The sequence below is a fragment of the Porites lutea genome, chromosome 6 (genome assembly GCF_958299795.1).
Source record: "Porites lutea chromosome 6, jaPorLute2.1, whole genome shotgun sequence".
NCBI lineage: Eukaryota > Metazoa > Cnidaria > Anthozoa > Scleractinia > Poritidae > Porites > Porites lutea.
The window spans coordinates 10,511,278-10,536,277 of NC_133206.1; the positions used below are offsets into that span (position 1 = coordinate 10,511,278).

The 25,000-nt window shown below is 38.8% G+C and overlaps 2 protein-coding genes across 4 annotated transcripts in view; both read left to right on the forward strand.

The window, feature by feature from the left end:
• The window catches only part of LOC140940326 (diacylglycerol lipase-beta-like), an 18,933-nt gene extending 3,672 nt beyond the window's left edge, over positions 1 to 15,261 (forward strand). For 2 of the 3 annotated variants that reach the window (XM_073389263.1, XM_073389262.1), the window contains exons 4-15: positions 526 to 564; positions 1,527 to 1,651; positions 2,131 to 2,263; positions 6,036 to 6,119; positions 7,391 to 7,465; positions 7,647 to 7,730; positions 8,470 to 8,594; positions 9,162 to 9,230; positions 9,835 to 9,907; positions 10,642 to 10,807; positions 13,598 to 13,751; positions 14,093 to 15,261. In XM_073389263.1, the coding sequence (XP_073245364.1) occupies positions 526 to 564; positions 1,527 to 1,651; positions 2,131 to 2,263; positions 6,036 to 6,119; positions 7,391 to 7,465; positions 7,647 to 7,730; positions 8,470 to 8,594; positions 9,162 to 9,230; positions 9,835 to 9,907; positions 10,642 to 10,807; positions 13,598 to 13,751; positions 14,093 to 14,258 (1,293 nt within the window). In that variant the 3' untranslated portion in view covers positions 14,259 to 15,261. The remainder of the gene's footprint in view (positions 1 to 525; positions 565 to 1,526; positions 1,652 to 2,130; positions 2,264 to 6,035; positions 6,120 to 7,390; positions 7,466 to 7,646; positions 7,731 to 8,469; positions 8,595 to 9,161; positions 9,231 to 9,834; positions 9,908 to 10,641; positions 10,808 to 13,597; positions 13,752 to 14,092) is intronic. The other variant, XM_073389264.1, reaches the window with a different exon arrangement.
• A 6,392-nt stretch (positions 15,262 to 21,653) lies between these two features.
• LOC140941870 (polycystin-1-like protein 2) overlaps positions 21,654 to 25,000 on the forward strand; it is a 42,213-nt gene continuing 38,866 nt past the window's right edge. Inside the window, exons 1-2 of the mRNA XM_073390877.1 lie at positions 21,654 to 21,853; positions 21,978 to 22,017. Of these exons, the coding sequence (XP_073246978.1) occupies positions 21,803 to 21,853; positions 21,978 to 22,017 (91 nt within the window). The 5' untranslated portion in view covers positions 21,654 to 21,802. The remainder of the gene's footprint in view (positions 21,854 to 21,977; positions 22,018 to 25,000) is intronic.

Genomic DNA, 25,000 nt, shown 5'->3' on the forward strand with positions numbered 1-25,000 from the left:
GTAGTCCTCATACCATAAAATTCCCAAAATAAGCCCCTCCGTGTATAAGCTCCTCCAAATATAAGCCCCCTGGGGGCTGGTACTTCGAAAATTGCCCTCAAATACAAAGTAAAACAAAGCAAAAACGGTAAATTTACTTCCAACTATAAGGCTAGCCCAATCAACTTTGAAACGCAAATTTTCCTCCGTAGATAAGCCCCTCCGAATATATGCCCCTCAAAAAATAAGCCCCTCAAAAAGGGCCCCGGGGCTTATTTTCGGAATTTTATGGTATGCCACTGAGCTACCTGCAACATAGCTTGTTACCAGTGGCAATGTGTTCTCACAGTAGTTTCTCAGGCAATACTGTCAGCTCTCTCACAGCTACAACCGCAGCATGTGAGAACCAGGCTTTAATGTACAGTGTACCTAGAGACATGAATCCCAGACAGCATCAGGAAGCCTCTAACGGAGGATCGGTAAATGCAGGAGCACATAATTGCCATCCAGGTCTTACTTTTTTCTTCTCTCTTTTTTTTTCCGCAGATGGCTCAAAAAGGAACTCCTGTAAATCTGAATGACCCTGTAAGTTAAGAAGGAGATTTCCATTGATGGTAAAAGAAAGTAAAACATTTCCTTGGTCAAGCAGTATCTGCTGGCTAACATTCTGTCTCAGGGGCTGTTTACATGGAGGGAGGAAGATCCTAGTACCAGGAAGATCCTAGAGGGCAGATCATCCTAGTACCGTATGTTTTCTGTATTCAGTTTACATGCAAAGGGTTGTACTTGTCCCTAGCGCTAGGATCTTCCTAGTACTAGGATCTTCCTAGCTGAGAGGTAGGAAGATCCTATCATTAGGAAGATCCTAGCACCATGTAAACTGCTTTCGCTAGGAAGATCCTAGTACTAGGGACAAGCGACAAAAATGTCGGCAGGTCATTCAGTGGCTAATTACGGCAATAAAGGCTGACCATTTCGTTTGGAGTAATCCACAAGCAGCTTATTGTGTTAATTCAGCTGAAAGGTAGTGATTTACGCCAGTAAAGAGAGCAGAAGGACCCAAATTGCATTTTTGATTTTGTCGTCCGCCATTTTTTAATCCCTTCTCTAACCTTCTCTACTTGGACAACTCATGGGCCAAAATTTCTGCATGTAAACCCAACGTAAAGTTATTCCACCTTCTAGGATCTTCCTGGTACTAGGATCTTCTTCCCTCCCTATAAACAGCCCCTCATTCTCTTTACTGATTATCCATCAGTATTTTCAAAGACAAGTTTTCAAGAAGAAAACTTAGAAAAACTATAAAGAAGATTTGGAAACTACAATTCATGTCATATTGATTTGATTGGTTGTTATCTTGTTTCTGTTTCCTATTTTTGTGAACTGTACAGTTTGAAATTTTTTGACAAATTATTGTTCAATTCTTTTGAAATGAGGTACACTGTACCAAACAAGACTCCACTTTGTTTTTTTTTGCTTAAGATTGGAACAGTGAGGTTAATACAAGTCCTAACTCTTTCTTGTTATTCCATGATGTTTGACTCTAGAAAGAGAAGTCTCTAGTGGAAGATGCAGCTTATTTTATCAAATTTGCAGTGGGATCGTATGGCTGGGCAATGTACGTGTTTATGAATCCTTGTTCTGGACCCTTGAAACTGTGTGGTGGATTAAGGTACAGTACTGCAGGGCTGCATGTCACTAAGATTTCTTGTTGTCGGATATATGCATTCAGTAGGCAGGGAATTGAACAGTCAGGAAGTTGTTTTGGTTGTATTTCGTTTGTTTTCTATGAAACTAGCCAGGGTTCCTGCTTATAGTTTCAAGGGGAAACTAATACCCGGCTCCCAGCCCTTTATGGTAGCCCTGTTATTGTCAGTAGTACTTAATATGCTGGGCAATCTGAAGCAAAGCAAAGAAGCCTTAAATGTAGTAGAAGCTCAAGAGCAGTTTCAGGTAGTCACTCTAGTCAAGAAATTCAAGTTAAACTTATTAAAAAATAAACAAAGAAACTGTGCAATCTCGTGGTAGCCAATAAATAAAGGGATGAAGTCACCAGAAAAGTCCTGTGGGGCAATTCCACACATCACCCACCCGGTCCCACACGTAACCTTATTCTAATTGCTGAAGTCTTGGGTACATTATGATCTGCAGGTGCTGCGGGTGTTGCCGTCCTACCTTAGAACACATCTCCAAAGATAACTGCTGTCATTGCAACTCTGCTGGCCTTAAACTGCAGACTCAACTGGAGGATGTGGACTTGGTTTACTGCAGCTATCATAATAAGGTGATCCAGTGCAAAACTACTCAGTATTAATTGTATGCTAGTCCTGTGTTATTTATCCTGAAGTGCTCGTGAAGCTTTGATTCATAAATAATTTAGCATTCTGGACCAAAAAGGGTGATGGGTTTAATCGTTTTCTTGCTTTACTTCTTTGCGTTATTTTCCTTTGCGTTATTTTCCTCACTTATATGTGTTGCCCGTGACTGTGCTCACATGGTGGGTGGCTCCTCCTACAATGTTCTGCAATTGGTATAGGATTTAATGGAGCCGAAACCAATTGTGGAATTGCACGGCTTTTAGGCACCCTACTGATGAACAGTTGCGACACATAGATATATATTTTTTAGCAACTACTATAATTTGCAGTCTGTCCACTTTGAATAATCCAATGCTGTGGTGGGCTAGAGAAATACACTTTATTTGAGTGTCGATGTATCGAAAACACACTAATTGAGGGTAATATTTTTACGTTCCCTACCGGAGAAGGGACAGCAATTTTACGTGGTCATCTGAGCCATGCAAAGGTCTAGCCGGCTGCAGAGAAAAGAGAGTACCTTCATTTATCAGTTATTTTAAGACCCTGAGTATTGGTCGGCGGTCCGGGGAATCAAACCCGCTACCACCCGCTCTGCAATCAAGCGCTCTACCGACTGAACTGATTCTGCTGCGATTAAAAGCCGCGAATAAATTAATATTTTCGCACGTATCGATTAGGACTGCTCATACTTCATCCGCACACACACACAAGAGCTCTTTTAAGCATGAAGGTAATTTTACTCCGTAGACTTTTTCAAAACGATCGCTTTTTTTGCTTGCCCGCATGGATAGAATAACGCGTCAAAGGTGTTTTTTTTTAGGGGAGTGTACGTCCATGTGGAAATCGCCTCCCTATTCTAGAAATCGCGCGCATCAAACTTGAAAGATTTTACGAACTCTTAAATACAATTTTTTTTATCTGGATTGAGCTTCAGCCTTGTATAGATTGACAATGGTTATGAGTGCCTTTTATAATTAACCTGGCTTTCCTTGAAGTAACCGTTTGACTCTGATCAAGCAGGCGCTCCATTTCAAGTAGTTTAAAGAAACAGAAAGTTATATTGAACTTGGTTCTTTCCGATTGCAAGTTCAGCAACCTAATTTCAAGCAAGCTACTTGAAAAGGTTGTTTGTTGATATTCTCGCTGCAGCGTTTTCTATTGTATGTCTTCCTACTTCTGCAAAAACAATACAGCACGATGAAGAACAATATCATTGTTTCATGTTTGTTTACCGTTCAAAGTATAATATTAATAATTATAATAATGATGGTGATAATGATGATGATGATGATGATGATGACGTATGGTGATGATTATTACTATGATTATTGTAAATTGGTGGTCGTCAGTGTCTATCTCATTTCCCATGCAGAGGAATCAGGTGGTATCCATTACTTTCTTTAATAATTAATTTATATTGTAAACTGCGCAACAAGCAGTCTAACAAAGTTCCCCACACAATATTCAGCAGTATTTTAAATACGCAGATGCTAGTGAGGCCGAAAAAATCACTGAAACTCAAAATAAACAAAAAAGACCAAGAAACTGGCTAGCTGGAGGCAAACCAGTTGGTTATTTACAAGCGTGGTCGAGGATTGAATTTTGTACTTTACCGATAATAAATGCAGCTAGGGCTTAGGGCGGGGATTGAACTCGGTTCCTTCGGATTGCAACCCCTAAGCCCTAGCCGCTCGGCCACGCTGCCTTCACAAATAAATTTTATCACGTTTTATTACTTCCTTCATGCTCTTTAGAGCCATCGTTCTCGAATGATTCTAGGCTGTTGGTTTCAGTGCCTTCTGTCAGTTGTGTTTTCGGCTTTCCTTTTCTTCGTACATCACCTTTGCCCGAATTTGCAGCTTTTCCTTCGTCCAGTGCTTTTTCTCCTGCGGTCTTAGAAGTCTTTCTAAAGTACGCATTCTTCACCTCAGTTCGTCGCTGCCTTAGCATTTTTTTGTCCATATCAGGCGGTTTTGAACGCCTTTGGGCACATACTGCTCCAACGTACGGATCTTTGTCGCGAAATACAAATATCTTGTCCAGCTCGACTAAAATTTCGTCCGATTTTGAGACGATGCTGTGGCCGGGGCTATCGCTTTCATGTTGTGCAACGGTACTCTGCCGGTCGTAACACCTTTTTTTATCGAAGAGTTGCGCCGTTGAAGTTGGCGAGCATCGGTCAACTCTTGCACCCATGACACATTGGCTGCCTCTAAGTCCCAAAGCTTCTTCGTGGTTTCTCGTTTGGTCGACCTTCGATCTTTGTGGCCTTCCGCGATAAAGCTTTCCTCGAGTCTTGCTTTCATGGTCATCCCAAGCCTTTCTAGTTACTTTTATTTCCTTGCACATCTTTTTAGCAAGTTTTGCATTTGTTTCACTGGCTGCTTTTGAGGTGGATAAGGACATCTCTCGAAAATTGTACACAATTCCTAACTGAGCTCTAAATTGGAGTAAGGCAAAACGATTATTCGCGTTTCAGTGAATATTTCCAATCAACATCTTCAATCTTCATCGTGCTGTATTGATTTACCTTTTACGTTTCCGTTGGTTTGTGGAGGTAAACAAAAAAGAGTTAATTGCTTGTAAAATGGCTTGTACTTTTGGCGTCCGTGCTAATTAACTCAATTAACAGAATTCTAATTGAATCCCGCTTTCATTAGAAAGAACGAACCAACTAACGATACAATCAGCGTTTTTATGCGGCAATGAGTAGTTTTAACAAGTTTCTACTCATTGAACGCTATGCAAATTTTTCGTGATTTTGTTATTGACTTAGCGTAAAAATACTAGCATTAGCGAAAGCAAATAAGAAGTTATTCCCTTCGACACGTTAATCTTTGTTTCTTGCGTCTCGAATGAATAATGTCAGTTAAATGTGTCGCTCTTAATCTTACTAATTTGCAAATTCAAAGCTTACAAGTCAACAGCACCGGTAAAAGATAGGTTTGTTTGTGAAAAAGAAGAACACGGGAAAATGAACAAAGATTATTTTAGCCGCAAGAATAAACTCCTACGACTTTCTTTAGGGAAGAGGATTCAAAGTCGAGCTTTTTCCCGTGTATTACTAAGTTATACTATTTTACGAATGACATTTTTAAGATGGAATTTTTCCTAAGCAGTACATTCGTTTCTTTTCGTCTGTCTCTGGACATTTTGCAGAATCCGTTTTGGCCTTTTTTTCGTGTAGTCTGCAATTGAAAGTGGTAGACTCATTTATGGCTCTCTTTATCGTGAAATTTAACTTCAATTATTGTACGGCCAGACATTGTGGCGGCAGAAATTTAAAAAAACAATTTTGAACTTAAGTGAAAATGTGTAGTAGTTGCGTAAGGGTATATGTCATTAATTAAAAATGATTAATTTCGCTATATTCTAACAGGTTCCCCATTGCAATGGCTTTTTGTAAATGGGGCATTATATTTCACCCTGTTCCTGTGCCGTGTATGTTTTTTATGCAGGCCATTTGTGGTTCGTTTTGTCAAGAAATGTGGTTAATTTTTCTTTTTTTCGTCTAGCTTCCCTCAACCTTCTCTCTTCGTTTTCTTTTCTCCTCCACTCAACCTTTCAATCGCTATCACTCTATCAAACCACTATGAATTATGTTTTCCCCACCCCACCCTGGACAGGTGTGTACGTGTAAAGCCCCAGTAACGAGGGCGTTCTTTGGGTTTCGATGCGAAGCATCTCACTTGATTGACTTGTGTGAACGCTTTGTAACTCAAAAGTGTTTTGTTGTAGATCTACGAGGTGCCGTTTTACGTTGCAGTGGATCATGATAGACAAGCAGTTGTTGTGTCCATTCGAGGATCTCTCTCTATGGAGGTTAGAAAATACAACGCCATAGTTTTATTTGCGGAAAGAGATTGTTTTCAAAAGAACAGGCAGAGACCCTTACTTGTTGAAACTGTATAGTCGACACGGCGAAGAAGCATTTGTCTTGATTTCAGCCTAATTTACAGTAGAAAGGCTTTCTTGAACAGTCTCTCTTCGATGAGAAACACTCGCCGATGAAATTTACCCGTTCAATTTAGCAAGTTTTGCGGTCGTCGAGGAAAATTTAATCGCGTGCATGAGACTTTATAGCGACTGAGAGAGTCGTGGACAGTGGGCCATTTCAAAGCGTATCCTGGTGCCAATCTTTTCTTACGAAAATGCGTTTTCATTCCACGCAAATGAAACTCATTTTTATTTGAATAATTTGTGCACCTGGCCTCGTTTTGATTAAGAGGCTTAGAGCAACTCGGAACTGGGCTGTTGAAATCAAATATAGGTGAATCTTTGCTGACGTCATTGTTTACATTTTTCCTCATTAGCATAGGACTTAACTCATAGAAGCCGTGGCCGTATACAGCTATTTCCAAAAAGGTTGTCGGAAAAAGTGCACGCGACAATCCCAAAAGGTATTGTGGGTGGTTTTGAGTTCACTTTTCTTCACAGAAATTTGAAAGAATGGCACTTGAGGCCATGGGCATATGTTCGCGAGTGCTAAAAGAAAGCACTGACAAATAAATTCGACAGCTACAATCGTCACGAACAGTGTATTGATCATATCCCATGTTACCTTTCGGGATTGTCGCGTGCACATTTTTTTCGACAACCTTTCTCGAAATAGCTGTATATGAACTAAACGCAAAAGTTGAAAGAGCTAATTAAGTTGAGCGTTTGTGCAATTTTTAGCTCTTTGCAAGCGATATTAAAGGAAGTATTAGCCATCAAAAACTGCGAAATTGCTGTGTGGCAAAAAAAGTTAATTAGCCATACATTCTCTGTAAAATTTTGAGTTTTTAGAAGAGGACTTCTCCGAAACCATTCCGTGTATTGGGATGAAATTTTCAGAGATTACTGAAACTGTTATGCCTTTCAATATTCAGAGTTTTTATTTTATTAGCGTCATCAGATAGCGATAAGCATATGTTGATGAGGCAAAAAGTGTAAACTAGATTCGCATATAGTACCGTTACTCAAACTGGCTCTAAGAGTGGAAAGGATTTATGACCACATGTAATGCAGGAGACTGATTAGTTTACATCTGTGGTTACACTGAGATAGAGTGAAAAACGAATTGCATTCAAACTACAATGTTTTACCATTAGGACGCTATGACGGATCTGACAGGACAACAGGAAGAGTTGAGCATTGAAGGCGTTGGAACATGTTATGCGCATAAGGTAAACACTGTGACTTTTTGGAGTTTCGAGTCGAGCTTTCTTGTCTTGAAAAGTTTTTGTAGTGTAAAAGATATCAAAGTTTGCTTTTTATTCGTTTATTAATTTAATAGACAGTTTAGTGATCGTATCAACTTTGTTGTTTCGCTTTCTTGTTTTTGTAAAATTTCTCTTCCATTGTTAGGGAATTCTTCGTTGTGCTCGTTATGTGAAGTCCGTTTTGGAGGAACGAGAGTTACTTCAGAACGCTTTCTCTAGAGCTGGAGAGGTATGTGTATGAAGCGGGCGGCTCAAGAATCCAAGTTCATTGGAGATACCCAGTGTAATCCTCTCATTCCCAATGCATAGGAGTCAGAGAATCAAATCACAAGACAAGTCTACTTTCTATTGCCAAGAAATAAATAGTTCTGTGCAAACGTACTACCAAAAAAGGTTTCATTTGAATGTGAACACCATAGGGTTTCGTCCACAGAATGAGTAACAAGTGATCTCACCATACTGAATTCGTTCTAGGAGAATTTGCATTGTTTTGCGAGTCAAATGAAACCTATTTGACGAAACTTTTGCGTAGAACTATTCTCTGTTTCTAGGATTTCACTAAAAAGATTTTAAAATTTTTGCGTGTTTTTCACTTTGCTTACTATAAAACGTGAGATGGTTAAATTCAAATCAAACTAATTGCTTCTAGTCGGTTGCAGCAAATGCAAATGCAAGGTAAACCTAGCCACGCAAATAGCACGGGAAGAAATACATGCCACAACTAGTGCAGTTGTTTCTGATTTTTTCGACGGGAAACCGATAAATGAATTCTTGTTATTCTAAGAGTAAGTCTCCATGGGTTTTCCTTGTTTGTTTGTTTTTTTTATTTGTGGGGTCAGCTACGGAGAAGGGTAAATAGTAGGTAAAGCCAAGTACATACTGATGACTGTGACAAATCCCCTTCGTAAGATCCTGTCTGGAAATGATATTAGTAACTGATGATTGTGTTGTTATTATGGTTTTCTTAGGGATACCGTCTCGTTGTTGTGGGGCATTCTCTGGGTGCTGGTACAGCATCGCTGTTATCTGTTCTCCTCAAACCATCTTATCCTGGCTTAATTTGCTTCTCCTACTCCAACCCCAGTGTCCTGAGGTAAGTCATAACATTCAGGGTTAAGTTGTTCCAAACCCGGTCAGCGGTAATCCTTGGTTAACGACAAACAGTGCATATGAGTTGTCATGGCAACTTTATACCCCAGATTTGCGCTTGGCATTCTTCATAGCCATACAAATACAAGGAAATGAAAATAAATAAAATTTTTACCCATTGTTTGTTACGACACAAAAGTTACCTGGGCCAGGTATTTAAAATATCTAACAAGTGTTTAGCACATGAAAGAACACCACAGTCATGTATGCTACTGACCTAGCAGTTGCAAAAAGAAAGCCCTAAAGTAGTTTTAGCCTGGGAGTGCAAACATTTTCCGGTCGTCGCTTCTCTCCCTTCAAAAAGTACTTTTTCACCTGAAAAGCGACGACCAGAAACGCGCCTGCGTTCACCGGCTAAAGTATTTCAAGGTTGAATGGTATCCGAACCCTTGAGCTATCAAGCCAACTCGAAATTGTTTACAAGTGTTCTCATCTTTGACAACGTTTAGCTTATACTCAACATCCTTCACTCATTTCAGCTCATTTTTAACAGTCGTTTTCTCTATTTCAGTGCCCCAGCTACTCCTTACTGCGAAGAGTTTGTTGTCTCTGTTGTACTTGGAAAAGATGTAGTTCCTAGGTGAGCAACCCTTCTGTAGCTTATACTTTGCTCTATTTTGTTACACCTTGTGAGCTGGTGAGATCTTAAAGCTCTAACTCGCAGCTCCTTGTTGGTCAGCTTCGTCATTTGGTTTGTCATTGTAGAGTAAAATTAACTTTAATTGTAATTAGTAATTTACGATTTGCAATAACAATCTTTGCAGAGAAACAAACTTTATTTACAATTGCAAAATGTTTTATGAGAGCCTGAGGGCCGAGTTAAGTGGGAAATTTTCTCGGTAGCCACCAAGGTTGAGATATTTTCCGAGATTCACCCGCCATTAAAATGGTTATTTCTGAAGTAGTATGCATTGTACCTTCTCTGCTTAATTCTTTTTCATGTCCTATGCAGATGATGAAGGTGGCGCAAGGGCAAGTGTGATATACATAAATCATAAACCGTCTTCTCCTTTTAAACGCTTTTAACGTTTTTCGCTCGCGAGTTGCTCCGCATCATCTGAAAATTCAGAGCGAGTGATGTCACTATATCATCACATTCACTTGTGTAACCATGCCTAATTGTTATTTAAGAAAGTGCACAATTCTAGCTTAACAGGTTGTCTTAAAATTTCACTTCGTTGTAGGATGGGAGTTAAAAGTGGTGACGAGTTGCGCCACGATCTTGCGTCCGTAATCAGTAGATGCTCAGTACCAAAGGTAACTTGGTTTCATTACATCTCTTCATCGCTTTTTCATCTTACTTTTTCATCTTTCAGTATTTTCCTTTTAAGCACTGATTATTCTGTTCCATTTTTTCGTCTTACCTTTGAAAAGATTTGACACTCAGCCTCCGGGAATCAACTCTGCAGCTGTAGAGAGTTGAATACATGTGTCAGATCCAGATCAATCAAGAGCGTCAGTGAAGTTCGATTGAAATAAGCAAGCCCGTTCAAAGCGACTTCCTTTTGCGTTCATAAAAGGAGCTATGTTACTAGGATATTGCTGTTTCAGATAAAATCTGTGTTGAAATGATTTACTCAGTACCTTCGTACATACACAAAATGATCCGCCAGAGACGTGAAGAAGATATTACACATATTTCCTGAGGGCGTTCTAACCGTCATATATTTTTTGGTGATGTTTTTGCCGGCATAGCATTAAACTTGAAAAAGTTGGCTTACTTCGTCAAGTCTCAATCCATTTCCATCCTTTCAATCCGTTGCGAAGAGACGACAGGAAACAGTTGCAGTGCCTAAATGTGGCCTTAAATAACAAAACTGGACCATTATTTATGAATTCAATTGAGCCATAGACAAGTTTTAGCTTTTTAAAAAATATAGCCAACAGCTTAAGATAAACCCTTTTAGCACTGCCTGCTTTTTTTCATTTTAAAGCGTTTGTTAAATTGTGCTTCCACTCTAACACTTCTGTTTGTTTTTATTTGTTCACAGTACCGTGTGTTAGTGAGCGGCTGCTGGCGAGCCTTGTTCTCGTTATTGGGTCCCAGTTCTCAACCGGGTCAAGGTTGGCCTTTTTTCTCTTCCTCTCGGCAATACAGATCCACTCATCTTACATGGGAAAATAATCTTACTCAACCTCTCCTTGAAGGCATAGAAGGTATACTGAGTAACAATAAAGCTGCTGAACATAAACTAAGATAATAATAACATTGCTATTTTGTGTAAATGAATCGAAGTTATAATCATCTTAAGCAAGTTATTGTAACCTCTGGAACATTAATATGTATAGTGACCATTTGCAATACAGATGTAGCAAAAACGTTTTAATAATATAAGTAATTTTGGTGATGATGATGACGATAAATTCGATACAAGTTAAAACTAATGATTATATGAATAGGTGAAAGGTTGCGAAAAACAATAGTAAAGTGTTGTAGTTATTTCTGGGACGCATAAGCTATGCTTGTGGTTTGTTTGTTTGTGTTTTTTAAGGCTTAATACTGTGCTGAGCCAGATGCCTTCACTGCCTTCATATCCGTTAAAAAATCATTTTGACTTACGCCTATCTGTGTCAATTTCAATGCCATAGAGCGTTTTCACGTGACGTCAGTTCCGCCATATTAGGGAGCTTTTGAGTGACGTATGTCAACCGGAAGTGAGGTCTTTTTCATTTTAAAATTAATTGACGCTACCAAATTTGTATTACTTAGTCTCTTTCTTATAATAAAGACGATTTGTCTAAATATTTGGGCAAAAGTGCCGCTCAAGAATGAAAAAAGTCCACTTCCGGTTGACGTGTGTCCCTCAAAAACGACTTTGCTTAAGGTGACTCGACCCAGTTTTTTTAAGGGGGTACCATCCTACTTTGAAGCTCTCTGGTATCCCCACCTTTACTTTTATCGTAAGTCTAACACATAGAATGGATAACATATAGATCAATCTACAATATAACATAAAATTTTTGGCGATCGGAGTAAATGTCACGTGGTTATAATGCCACGCCCCTTTGAGGTCTGAGTCGAAAATCTGCTGTTGCCGGCACTTTTTCGTGAAAATCTCTCGGCTACACATAGTGTGCATTAGTGCCTTGCGCTGAACAGAGTTTCACCAAAATCGCAAAGACCCAATTCGAGAAATTCAGCGGTTTCCAAATTTAGGTCATAATTTATGCGAAAATGATATGCAGACTTTAAACGGATTATATCTAATAAACCATGAGATTCATCTCTTTATTTTGGGCATCCTTATAACAGATGGGTCCTTGCAAGTCAGCAAAACGCTTTAGGGCCTTGTAAATGCGCGCGATTTCGAGCAAAGCAAACATTTAGAAATTATAGTTTTCGCTATTTGTTGACGTTTGTCAGCGTTTAAGAGTCAATCTCACGAAAAAAGCATTTTCTTAAAAATTCGTAGTTTTTTTTCCTTCAAATTTTTTCAGGGCCACAATTGATTAACTAACTACCCGGACTCTGAATTTTATGGTCATTGAAAAACTGTGACATTACCTTCTATAAGCCCAAACTTGAGTAAACATTGAAGATTTTTAGCGTTTTGGCTGAGTTTGTGCTTTGGGAGTTGTCTATTGTTTCTAGTCTGTCATTCTACAGCATTCTTGTCCAGCACGCGATATGATAATATGATAATATGATAATTTTGGTACAATGAGGCAGGCTATCGCGTGATACATAGAGGTTTAACTCACAATTTTTAATCAATTCTCGTGCTTCTTGTGCCTTTGCAAAAAAATCAAGAAGTGCTACACACTAAATCTACTTACTATTAAAAAAATATCATTTTTTCATAGGTTTAATGCAATCCACGGGAATCCCTTCTATTTTCTTATACTAAATTAGTATCTCGGTGAGCATTCGGAAGTCAGCCAAGCGTGGTCATTGCACGCGTGCTGGACAAGAATGCTGTAGAATGACAGACTAGAAACAATAGACAACTCCCAAAGCACAAACTCAGCCAAAACGCTAAAAATCTTCAATGTTTACTCAAGTTTGGGCTTATAGAAGGTAATGTCACAGTTTTTCAATGACCATAAAATTCAGAGTCCGGGTAGTTAGTTAATCAATTGTGGCCCTGAAAAAATTTGAAGGAAAAAAAACTACGAATTTTTAAGAAAATGCTTTTTTCGTGAGATTGACTCTTAAACGCTGACAAACGTCAACAAATAGCGAAAACTATAATTTCTAAATGTTTGCTTTGCTCGAAATCGCGCGCATTTACAAGGCCCTAAAGCGTTTTGCTGACTTGCAAGGACCCATCTGTTATAAGGATGCCCAAAATAAAGAGATGAATCTCATAGTTTATTAGATATAATCCGTGTAAAGTTTGCTTATCATTTTCGCATAAATTATGACCTAAATTTGGAAACCGCTGAATTTCTCGAATTGGGTCTTTGCGATTTTGGTGAAACTCTGTTCAGCGCAAGGCACTAATGCGCACTATGTGTAGCCGAGAGATTTTCACGAAAAAATGCCGGCAACAGCAGATTTTCGACTCAGACCTCAAAGGGGCGTGGCATTATAACCACGTGACATTTACTCCGATCGCCAAAAATTTTATGTTATATTGTAGATTGATCTATATGTTATCCATTGTATGTGTTAGACTTACGATAAAAGTAAAGGTGGGGATACCAGAGAGCTTCAAAGTAGGATGGTACCCCCTAAAAAAAACTGGGTCGAGTCACCTTAAGTTCACTATTGGTGTCCCAAAACAATTAACCGGCGGCCATGTTAGGGTTCCCAACCAATCCTGTGGGAGCTGAACCTTTCCTAATGTAAAAACCTTAACTTTCGTTTGTTCCAATAAAGTGCCATAACTGGTGGCCCCGTCAGTGAAAACGCTCTATAAAGTCGCTCTAAGTACAAAAATTTGCTGTCACCTTGTAAATGGTTTGAACCGAAATATAATTTGGTCGTATGATCGAAATTTCTAGATGAGACGTCAGGCCTGACGGGTGGCGAGGCCTCTCACGGCTACTTGGGTGAAAATGAGCTGGAACCAGTACCAGTATCCTTGCCCCCTGTCTCCGCTGAGCAGCTCTTTCCCGCTGGCAAGATTTTACAAATGGATGAAAGGCCTTCTTGCAGGTAAGACTTCTGCTAATGTTTTGACGCGGAAACCATTTCATACTTGTTCAAAGGAAAATTAGGATTTTTTTTAAGTTGATTTTTGGAGTGGCGGAAGGAATGGTGCTTGTCGCCAAGAAAGTGGTTATCTCATTTCCCTGGGGCATCCTGAACAAACACAGACGAGTTGCTCTAAGGACGATAGGCGCAAATTCATTACATTTCATATTTTCTGTTAACAATTAATCCAGGAACTTCGAACATTTCGGTCCAGGTCTTTTTGTGATAACCAAGAGCAATGCTGACCCACCAAGTAGTAGATAAAAAAAACTTAATAATTTGAGATTTTCTCTGCTTCAAAGACTCGAAGCAACGCAGTATGACATCATTTGGGCGGATAAAGAGAATTACGCCAAGATAATCATCCACCCCAGCATGCTTAGCGACCACATGCCTGACCGTGTTATGAGGGCCTTGGAAAGAGTTTCACTCCTCATACGGGGACATCACAACGTCCAAGAAGTGTAGTTGGACAAGCGTTGCAGTGACTAGAAACGAAGAAACTAGCGGTACTTTTGCCTTTATAGGGATGTAGCTGTGCAGCCGAGGTTTGGTTAAAAACATAAAAGTGGGACTGCCTCCCTTGAAATTCATTAAGTGTAAAAAGATGGCTTTAGTAACCTATGACTAGGATGAAAATGGTATGCAACCAAAAATAGGATCAGGCCCCGCAAAAGTTTAAAATAATGATACCTTCAACTTGAAGAAAGGTACTACAAGAGTACGGCGTTTTGGGTATTCTACTGATGAACAGTTGCAACTTTTAGATATATGCTGGAACAGCAATTATTTATAGTCTTTCACCATCGAATTAGGAAAAGTGGGCTACATTCAAGTGTCCTGTCGTCAAACCATCGTGACATCATTAATAGCGTACACAACGTCTTGGTTTTCATTGCATGCCAAGCTTCAAGGACATCTGTTTTGGAGGATGAAATGATGAAAATTATAGCTAAATTCAGATAGCTTATTGGAAAAAAGCCAACGCAGAAAGTTTTTAAGTGTTTCCACCAGGAGACAAGGGCAAGCGTGACATGCACGAACGTGAGATTATTGCGTACTGTTATACGTGTCTCTGCCAGGTGAGCTTATAGGATGTCTGTGATGGTACATGGAGAATGTCAAAATACTGTTGCACAAAATGAACGATATATATGAAGAAAAAAGAACCATCAACAAGCTCATGGAGGCCTCCTGGTTTGGTGGTAATTCATTTCCATAATTAAGGATAAAATTGTGTTTTATCAATTGATTGATAACCCTTGTACAGTCAAGTCATCATTTTCCTTTGAGGAAAGTGCTTGTACTGATTTGGCTAAATAAAATAAATTGAAGATTTTATTTTTAGGCAACTATTAAATAGTGCTTACACAGTGTTGTAATAAATTCCAGGCGAGATTTATTGTAGGTTAAATTATTTTGAAAACGGGTTCTCGCCTTTGTTGTACATGTATTATGAATTTTAAATAAAAAAATTGTAGTCGAAAATATTGTTACTAGGTTCTTGTAAAATCGACTTCCTGAAAGAGATATTCATACTCTTATACTGCCGATCACTCTTCGTCTGGCCCCTAGTAACTCTCGACCGTGTCCAGCCAACATAGCTCTAGGGATTATTAATGGGGGGGGGGGGGGGGTGGGGGGGGGGGTCTTATGGAGCGAGATGACCATTTAGGCCAGATTATATTGAAGTACATAAATGATAAGTCATAAAGTCATAAATATGATATATATTTATGACCATCAGAAGAGGTAACGAAGTGATGAAGGATGAGTTCTACATGAGACTTCAAGACGTACTAGATGGTAGGAATGTACATGATAAGCCGTCGGTTGCCACTGGAGACATGAATACAAAAGATGGGGATCAAAATTAGGACTATGAAAGGGTTATGGGCGAACACCGACTGAAGGAACGGAACGGTAATGACATAAATGAGGTAGTAATAACAGGAACTTTGTTCCCACACAAAACCATCCACAAAGCAACGTGGATTTCTGCGGACAGGAAGAGCAGAAATCAGAAAGATTATGTGTTGATTGGTAAGCGGTTCAGAAATTCGGTGGAAGATACAAGAGTTTACAGGTCTGTAGGCATCTGAAGTGTCCATTATGCGGCATGTATAGGATGATCAAAATATGGTCGCACAGATCACAAGTGAAGACGAAAAGCGGGAGAATCCGGTAGGATACATTTAAGTTAAGGGGTGAAGACTTGCTCCGGACGTTTAACATCACATGGCGAAATAGTTACCACGCAGTAGAGGAGGAGAAGGAGCCAGTAGTTGGGGGAGAGGGTTGAACATAGAGTTATCAAAGATCAGAAACCTGAAAGAGTACAGGTATCGGAGAGGGTATAACCCTACTGTCTATTCCTGGGAAGATAGTGGGGAAAATTGTTATCGATAAAGTATTAAAGGGATGGGCAAAAGGCTGAGGAAGGAGCTGGAGAAGAGGAAGAGGGACCACAGACTGGGTCTTCATCTTGATGATCAATAGAACAGGTGAATGAGTGGCAAGCTACAGCTGTACCCTGTATAGAGTTCGAAAAGGCCTTCGATTCATCCATCGTGAAAGCTTGTGAGTAATTATGTGCAAATATAAAATCTTCTGAGATAATAGTGCGATTAGTAAAATTATTCTGTGAGGACTTTTGCATTGCTCTTGTAGACAAGGAAGAAGTATCTCAGTGGTTTTACATTAAGACCGTTGTCAAGCGAGGCTGTAAAGAAGTTTTGCTCCTGACTAATGAGGAGCACAGTAATGGCTTAAAGGGGAAGTTCACTTCACCCTTACTCTCCTCTACTAAACATCAGCTCCCGGTTGTTCAATTGTTGGATAGCGCTATCCACCGAATAAATCACTATCCAGCGGGTAAGTATGAGGGAAACTAATTGCATTATTTGTCTGAATAGAGATTTATTCGATGGATAGTGCTATCTACGTTTTGAACAACTGGGGCCAGAGTCAGGTCAAGACAATGAAACTAGATGAGGAAGGCAGATTGTTGGACTCAAAACCACTTTAAAAAGAGTTTCGTGCACAGGATAGATACAAAGATACAGGAAAAGATTACGATCAAAGGAAAGGATGTTGCAGATGTCGACGATTTCACTTATTTAGAATCCAAAGTGTATCGAGAGAGGGCTGGAATGAAGAATCTGAGGAACAGATTGTGGCAAGCGAAGGGTGCAGTGATGCACAAACGTAAAGAGAATCAGGAGCGCCAATAACCTCTCGAGGAAAACTACGCTGAGGATATCTGAGTCTTTTGTGTCAATGTCCCAAATCGACGTCAATTGAAGGTACGCGTTGTCTCGATTATCCTTATCAATATCTGAATTCGTGATTCTGATATTTGAACATGGCTTTTTTATTTCACTTGTAATTGTGCCTTTTTCAAAAGATATTCACAAGTTACAGCGTACGAGAAACTGAGCTATTTTAAGGACACTGGAATATGTGCCATACCCACGTTATTGGCAATATTCGCAGAATATTGGGAAGGTTATGGATCAGACGAGGAAAGAGGCAATCAACAAATGTAATCTGGCTTAACTGCGCTTTTCACAAACATGCGAATTCTGAAGTTCAAAAGCCAACTGACGATTGAGTTTTTCGCTGCCGTCAATCATCTTAACGGACCTCTTAGGAAACAAAACTTTACTTTAACAGGTTCAAAAGGTCAAGGTTTGTGATTTGTGATTGGTGGATTTCGATCCGTTTTGTGTGTTTCTGCGTTTCAAGGTTCGCTGCTTGTGATCGTAATTATGATTGACGGCAGCGAAAAACGCAATTGTGAAGGCGGCTTTTTGTACTTCAGAGTTCGCATGTTTGTGAAAAGCGCAGTAAAATACAAGGATTTAAAGTTTTTGCTTTTCAGGATGGCGATGGTGTGCCTTATCGGACAAGTGTGAACCAGGTGGCGAAGGTGGACCGTTGGCTGTTATCCACGTCCATCACATTCAAGGTATGATAAAAAAACTGTTAAATACGGAAAGAAAAAAAAAGTAATGATACGTTCTTTGGAGGTGGAAAGTGTTGGGACCTAACCCTAACTCCAGTGACATCAGTTAAACTGGCGATTTCTCCCCTCCCACCCAAAACAATGTTGAATTTTGAGCAAATTGGGTGGAAATGAGCCCGTTTGGGGTCGTAGTATTGTCGGGGAAGAAAGTGGGGGGTGGGGGATATTGGGGGATAAAGGGATATGAACCCAAAGCTGATCCAAAACTTAATACTGGGAGCAGAGGCCTAGGTAACAATAACTTGGAAGGGTTTTTTCCACCGTGTCCCAAGATCTGATGATCTCCATTGTTACCTGGCAGTTAACATGCACCTTCCACACATCCACGAACGGTAGTTATAGATCAACAACCATAATTACCGTGTTATTTTCTTGATAAATAGATCCTAGTTTGCCGGTGATAGGTATACATAATGCAGTCGTTAAAATGTGGAACGAGGCTTTTTTTCCATGTACATTCAATAAGTGAATGTGTCCCAACTTTAACCATGCAGTTAAGGTCATAGCAAATTACCACAAGGTCCATAGAAAATACCTTTTTTTTCCAAATCATCAAGTAACTTGTTAGTGCTGGGCTTCATGCGGCCCAGTTGGGTGTCCTGTGCAATTGTAAGTAGTTGGGCGTGCGCAGAAGTGGCGGTGTTCGAGTGAATTGGTGAGTTTACGCAACAGGACGGCAGGAAGAAGAAGACGGCAGAACGCTCGTGTGTGACAAACGTGACAAGGCTATTTCTTACGTGTTTTGTCGCGATCTTCACTTAACATCAATGTTTTCTGGTCTTTTACAAAAAGACCTGTTTAAAGGAAGGTGAATTTTGGCGAAAAGTTATTTCAAGCAAAATTATTGTCACGCTTGTCACACAAGGTTTGTCGTCTTCTTTCCACTCCCGTCCTGTTGCGTAAGTTCACTTTTAAATTACCACGAAGGCGACCGAGGTCAATTCTCAGTTCTCTCAAGATTTTTTTTAGCTGTTCCTTTCTTTGGATTTATAGCTTGTGTTCGCTAAGTTCTAACAATTTTACTGTCAAAAAAAATTTGCTTTTTTTCGACATACAATCATTAATTGGTGCGTTTCGATCCGTCTATTGTCACAGTTAAACAGTCGTCTATAGTTAGTCAAATTGTCAGTTCTCCAGTCGTTCTCTCGTACTTTGTTTTGCTTGATCTCGTCAATGAGTCGTTTGTACAATAGACGGATCGAAACGCACCAGTTACCGATTACTAGTCTTCATAGCCAATAACATCACGGCTTAACTGACAGACGACCAATAACATCGTAACGTAATTGACCAATCAGACTAATAACCAGACTATAATCAGGGGCACCCAACGACAATTTTCGGAAAATTATCTGTTCGGAAGACGATTTGAGGTCAAAAATTTTCGGATCATTTTCTGACAAATTTCTTGCTTGCCTGCCTCTCCTAGGATTTTCGAATTTCAAAAAAATCGTATAATTGCCCATTTTTAACGGATTTTTAGCTTAAAAAGGTTACCTAGAATTTTCGGGAGCCTTTTTTCTGGCTGAAATTTTCGAAAAGGTAAATTTTGATCCCTATAACTTTCGAATCACTAAACTTTCAGCTAGGAAATCCGAACTGATGAAAAATTTTTAGGGGATAAAAATAAGCCTTTATCTACCGTTTAAATACTAAAATACGTTCAACAATGCTATGTTTATGTGGTTTTGAACTATACTCTCGTTGGGTGCCCCTGTATAATACCATCAACTGACGTGATACAACTCACTTAGACTCTGAAGATGACTACCGCACAGGTTGTCGAAACGTCAGTCACTATCAACAACAACAATCCTATTGTTTGTTTTCACATGACATCACTAAAATTCAAACTACAAAACTATCCATCCTACTGACATTTTACTTTCATGGTGTATAAGAGCAGCTGAAAACTAATTTTCAAACAAATTTTCGCTTCAAAAGGTTTCTTGGTTTTGTAATAGAGTACGCTTGAATTTCTAAGCTTTTGCGTGATGCAGCATTAACATGACGGCCGAAAGAGCTGTCATTTAGGTTAAAAAGTGACTTTTTTCGAGGAATTTTGCTATCTAAACAGTTGAAGTATTAGAAAAAGTATTACTTTAATGTTTATGAGTTCCTCTAGGAGTAAATTCAGGCTTTGGTAGCAAAACTCGGTAACAAATGTTTCTGTTGGTTTCCGTCCGCCTTGTTAGAGCTCATCCAGATGAGCTCCAGCATGGCGTCTCCATACAAAGCTCTATAAATTTGGGTAAAACATTTCCTCGGATATCTCGTACACGAATTATTCCTTCGACCCAAATCTTGGTGAGGGTCTTTGTATATTTACCTCCTTTCATTTCCCAGATTCTGGACTTTATATATCGAATGGTTTTGATTTTTATTTCGATCTATTTTGAATGGCGTGACACTGAAAACCAGCAATTCAGGACCACGTTCACCCGGACGATCAAACTCAACCTACTTTTGAAATGACTCCCGGGTTCAAAACTTTCACAGTTATTGGTAGCAATCTCCGCATATATCCTACAAAACTGAATCGTCTTAAAGATTGTTATAAATTAATGTGCGGCAAGTTAAATATCTTTAAAAGAAAACGAACTACTGAACATAAAAATGAAAAAAGTGCAATAAAACTATGAACTCATAATTATTTTCCCATCGTTAATTTACGACCGCCGTTAATTATATACCTTTTGCATATTTTAAACGTTTCAAGCAAAACTGCCTTCCAATTAAAACGTTTTACCACATCATTAACAAACTCCTTTTTTTGATCAGTACGAATTTCCCAAGAAGTGCGTACGTGTGCGGAAGTGTGGTTGCTATAGCGATGTGGTGAGGCTTACGCTAACAGTATCCAGGGACAATGATAATTAACTTAGGTTGTCAAATCAGTAGCAAAATTCATTTTCTTTTTACGGCGCTGTGGTGGAAATTAAAGGGAAATGTGTCATTTTGATCTCTCTGCAATTTCTCTAAAAAGCTTTTGTTGCAATCTACAATATTAAGGCTAAAATTAGTATAGTATCCTGACTTTTTGTATTGAAACAAACTTGTTTAACAATGACAGAAGCGGGTATTTTCTGGTTAGTAATTAACATTTGAAAGAAAAGCCTCTTATACCAAAGATACGATGATTATGGCGGTTAATATCGAAAAAAGAAAAAGAATTTAAAAGGGACTATAAAATGAAAAAAAAAGATGAGAGAAATAAAATCATGAATGGCGACATTCTCAATGTACACTTTCTACTCAATTTATCTACAGATTTTAGTAGTTGCCGTTTTCACTTTTCCCAAAATCAAAAGGTAAAAACTATTTCTTATCTTTTCTTTCTTTTTTAGTTTATGTTTTTTATATATAACCCCATCGCTATTTAGCTGTCTTGATCCGTTGTTCATAAATACTCTGGGAATTACATTTCGCTTTTGAAGTCCTGAATAAACAACAGCTACACCAGATTCAATTGAAGATACCGGATCTTAAAATGTGTGATTTTTTTCCATTTTCCTTGTTTTATATTTCGAGTTTCATTTTATTCTGCGTTTTTCAAAAATGTTCACAAACTTAGATTAGTGAGAATTATAACTTAAATTGTGCTTTTGGGGGAGGATTGCAACGCTGTCAGTTAGGAACGTGAACCATGAACGACATCTGAAACAGGGGACATTGAATGCAGCCAATGAGCGATCGTTTTTTGCAGGACATGTTGACGGTTAACACAAGCTTGTACCCAGATAGGTGGCTCATTTTATGCAAATTCATTAAATTTATATTGTTATTCTTTTTATTGCAAACATAGAAACGTCAAGATGTCAGCGAGACAGCTGGTAGAATTGATTGTGTTGTTCTATTAGAAACGGAAGACCCTCGGATACTTAGCGCGATTTTTCCTACGCGAAATTATCGCGGGAATTTTTACAGCTATGTTTTGTGGCTCTTCACGATAAATCTACCATTTTATGCTTTCAAAGGACCGGACATGGCAAATAATATTCGTGTCCAACATATGTTGTGGTCATTTTTATTAACGGTAAGATTAATCATAGTCTATTCGTGTTAAAGACAAGCGGAAAATCTCTAGAAAAACCCTTTTATCCTCCTACCTTCTTATCCTAATATCTCAAAAAAATGTCCTTTTTCTTTATTTCCAATAGTCCACTGCCCTTCTTCTTGGAAGCCAGGAAGTGAATGCCGGTGAGTTTTTAGTGTTGATATTTTTATCTCGCCTTTGCAAATTACCAGCTCATACAATTCATTTCTTGCGGTCATATTAAGAGTTGTCTCCCTTCCCTATCCCAGGCCAATAACATAACGTAAAAAATATTTCAGGATTAAGCTTCCTTTCGTGCATCTCGGGCCGTTAATTCCCTTCATACAACAAAACTCTAAGAGCATTTAAAGAAAAGAAGAAAAGATGCGACTTATGAATCGTTGTTAGTTTTTATTTACTCAGCCGGCCTTCAAATGGTCCTTTTCTGCTTTCAAAAAATACTACATCGATATCGGCTACAGATTTGATATCACAAAATAGTAATCTTTTCTTCTCCACACAAAATTGAAAGGATTTTCTAAAATTGCATTTGTTAGAGGTAACAATAATAAGTTCACACGCTTCTGTCGAAATGAAAGTCGGTTGAATTTTAGCCATTTTGCCGCTTTTTATTTTTACCCTGCAGTAATTAACGATTTCGCGCACAGTGAAGGTACATTCGTATCATTGTCCCTTCGTAATCCCAGAATAGTTTGTTGTTTGGACTATTCATTTTTGTGTCTTAAATTAACTCTACATTTATCTAACTGAGCTGAATAAGAACCGCTTCTTGTAGAATTGGTAACGGTTTTTTTCCCAATTGTCTCCCGCTCCATGTTAATCTTCTTTTATTTGTGTCCTTTGGACTGCGGATCTTTTTTTCATGTCAGTGTCAGTCATATTTTCTCTAATGCATCCCAGATTGTAGACATTTGTCATTTTGAGCGATATAAAGGCAAACGGTGGTGAATTTTCGGTTGAAATACAGTCCTGGGTCACTCCGAAACACTTCTTAGCTAATACTGTCAGCTACGCAATAAGCAGGAGTATCTGTAGCTGTGTAACGACATAGTCACATAACCGTACTTTAACATGCACCCTCAAGACCTCATTGTATTAACGTGTAACTTATATATTTCTGGTTGGTGACTCGACTAACGGGAAATATCAAATAACAGAAAAAAGGTTGAAAAGAGTTTCGCGTTGCAGACGGAGAACAGTCATAGCGTCCGGGGGTACAGCTTTAGAGGGAGCGAGTTTGATAATTATAACACTAGATTATAATCCTGCAGTTACCCCGTTATTTTATTGATTTTATTCCATTTTTAACAGCTTTTTCCCCACAGTGAGTCTAACAAATTAAAACAAACCCGACAATAACCGCAGCGTTTTAGTTGGCCCAGTAGGAAACTTGAGAATTTCTTATTGTCCTCACAGAGAATTCATTCTTCTTTTGTTCATCCTCAGTAAGTTATTTCTAATTATCTATATTTTTTGACTCTCATCTTAGAAACAGCGTTTGTTTAGGTCACGAATTTATAATTCGCATGTTTAAGATATACTTCATTATTTTCTCGTCTCCGTAATTCGACAACCTGGAACACTTAACTCCGGTCGCATTGAGAAATGACTTGGGAAACTATCAACGAAATGGGCTTCAAAACGTTAAGAAGTTTTACCGTGCGTGTCATGCTAGCTGCTGACCTAATGAAAAGCAAAATTTTCAGTCAAAAAAAGTGTTAAAAGACATTTTATTTCTGAAGGGACTGCTGTAGACTCGACGTGTATTGCAGTCACCGCGTATTTCTGGCGATGCAATGTAAATTCTACTCATAATTTACTTCGGCCTGATAAAATTAAGACTATCGTTTTAAATTAGTACTGCTTCAATCTTGTTCTTTCATCAATAGTTTTTATTACAAAGTTACATCTTACGGATGAAAATCGTCTTGTGCCTCGTTGAACTTTTAAGTACGTGAACGCGGGAACTTCATGCGATTCAAGGAAGCAATTAGTCGAAAATCTTGAGATAAGCAGTTAACTAGTATATTTTCATTAAAATGTGCTTTAAGGCCATGGTATTGTTAGCGTTAAAGTTCGGCAATATCCTAAACGATTTCCTGGCACTATCCAAAACAATTTCCAACTTTTCTGCTTCTGTAAACTGAGATATCAAGATTACAAAACGTCGCTATCTCTACATTCTGTGACGCAATACCTGCCAAGATCCTGTCCGTTTTTGTTTTACTTTTTGCGATGATTTCGCCATATGCATCAAAGATGTAAATGAATTGATTAAAGCAACTATCTGCCGCCTTTGGCATTAGAAGGCTACATACAATTAGAATATAGTTCTTTCCCCATTAATTTGAAGATTATCTGAAACACTACAGTAGGCCATATGGGTAGTAGTTGTTGTTGTGGTCGTCGTTTTTGTTGTTGTTGTTTTTTACAACTGAAAAATGTTACTAATGGGGACAACTTGAGAATGCTTTAACGCTCCAAACGCCGCAGAATTAATAGAAAATTAGTCCCCCGACGAAGTAACTGTGAAATAGAACTCGTTTCATTGCGGCGCACTTTCTGTGTTGCTGGTCACCTAAACATTCCGGGTGTTAAATCGAAAGCCCCTGACAGTAAACTACATCAAGTTGGGATGGCGTTCACTTCAACGTTAACTAAGCTTATTTTAAGGCGACGCCGCGAGGCGCTATTCAGTGCTGCGCTTTTTAATTTTTCAGATCAGTCGAAATTAAACAAATTGCTTTAAGAAATACGTGCTAAAGTAGTTGAAGATTACTTTGTGTTTTTGCGTTTTTTTCTGTATATGTTTACTTTCTTTAAAGATCTGTGACAGTTCTTTTTTACTGAAGACGTGCAGGACAAGATTAAACAGAGTGATGAAGTCGTACGTGTTGACTTGGCTGGATCATGACAGCAGACATTTAGATTTATTTGACAATGGAGAAAGCTCTAGCTTAAATTGAATGCTGTGGACAGCCTGTCAAATGAAGTAATTTCGAAGGAATATTTGATTAGAAAAAAAAAGATATAGACTACCCGGCGATCATAAGATTCTTTGCGGCATGGCTTTTATTTAGCATTTACGAAACCGTTTTCGTGGCTGTGAGTCTCGGAGTTGGTTAG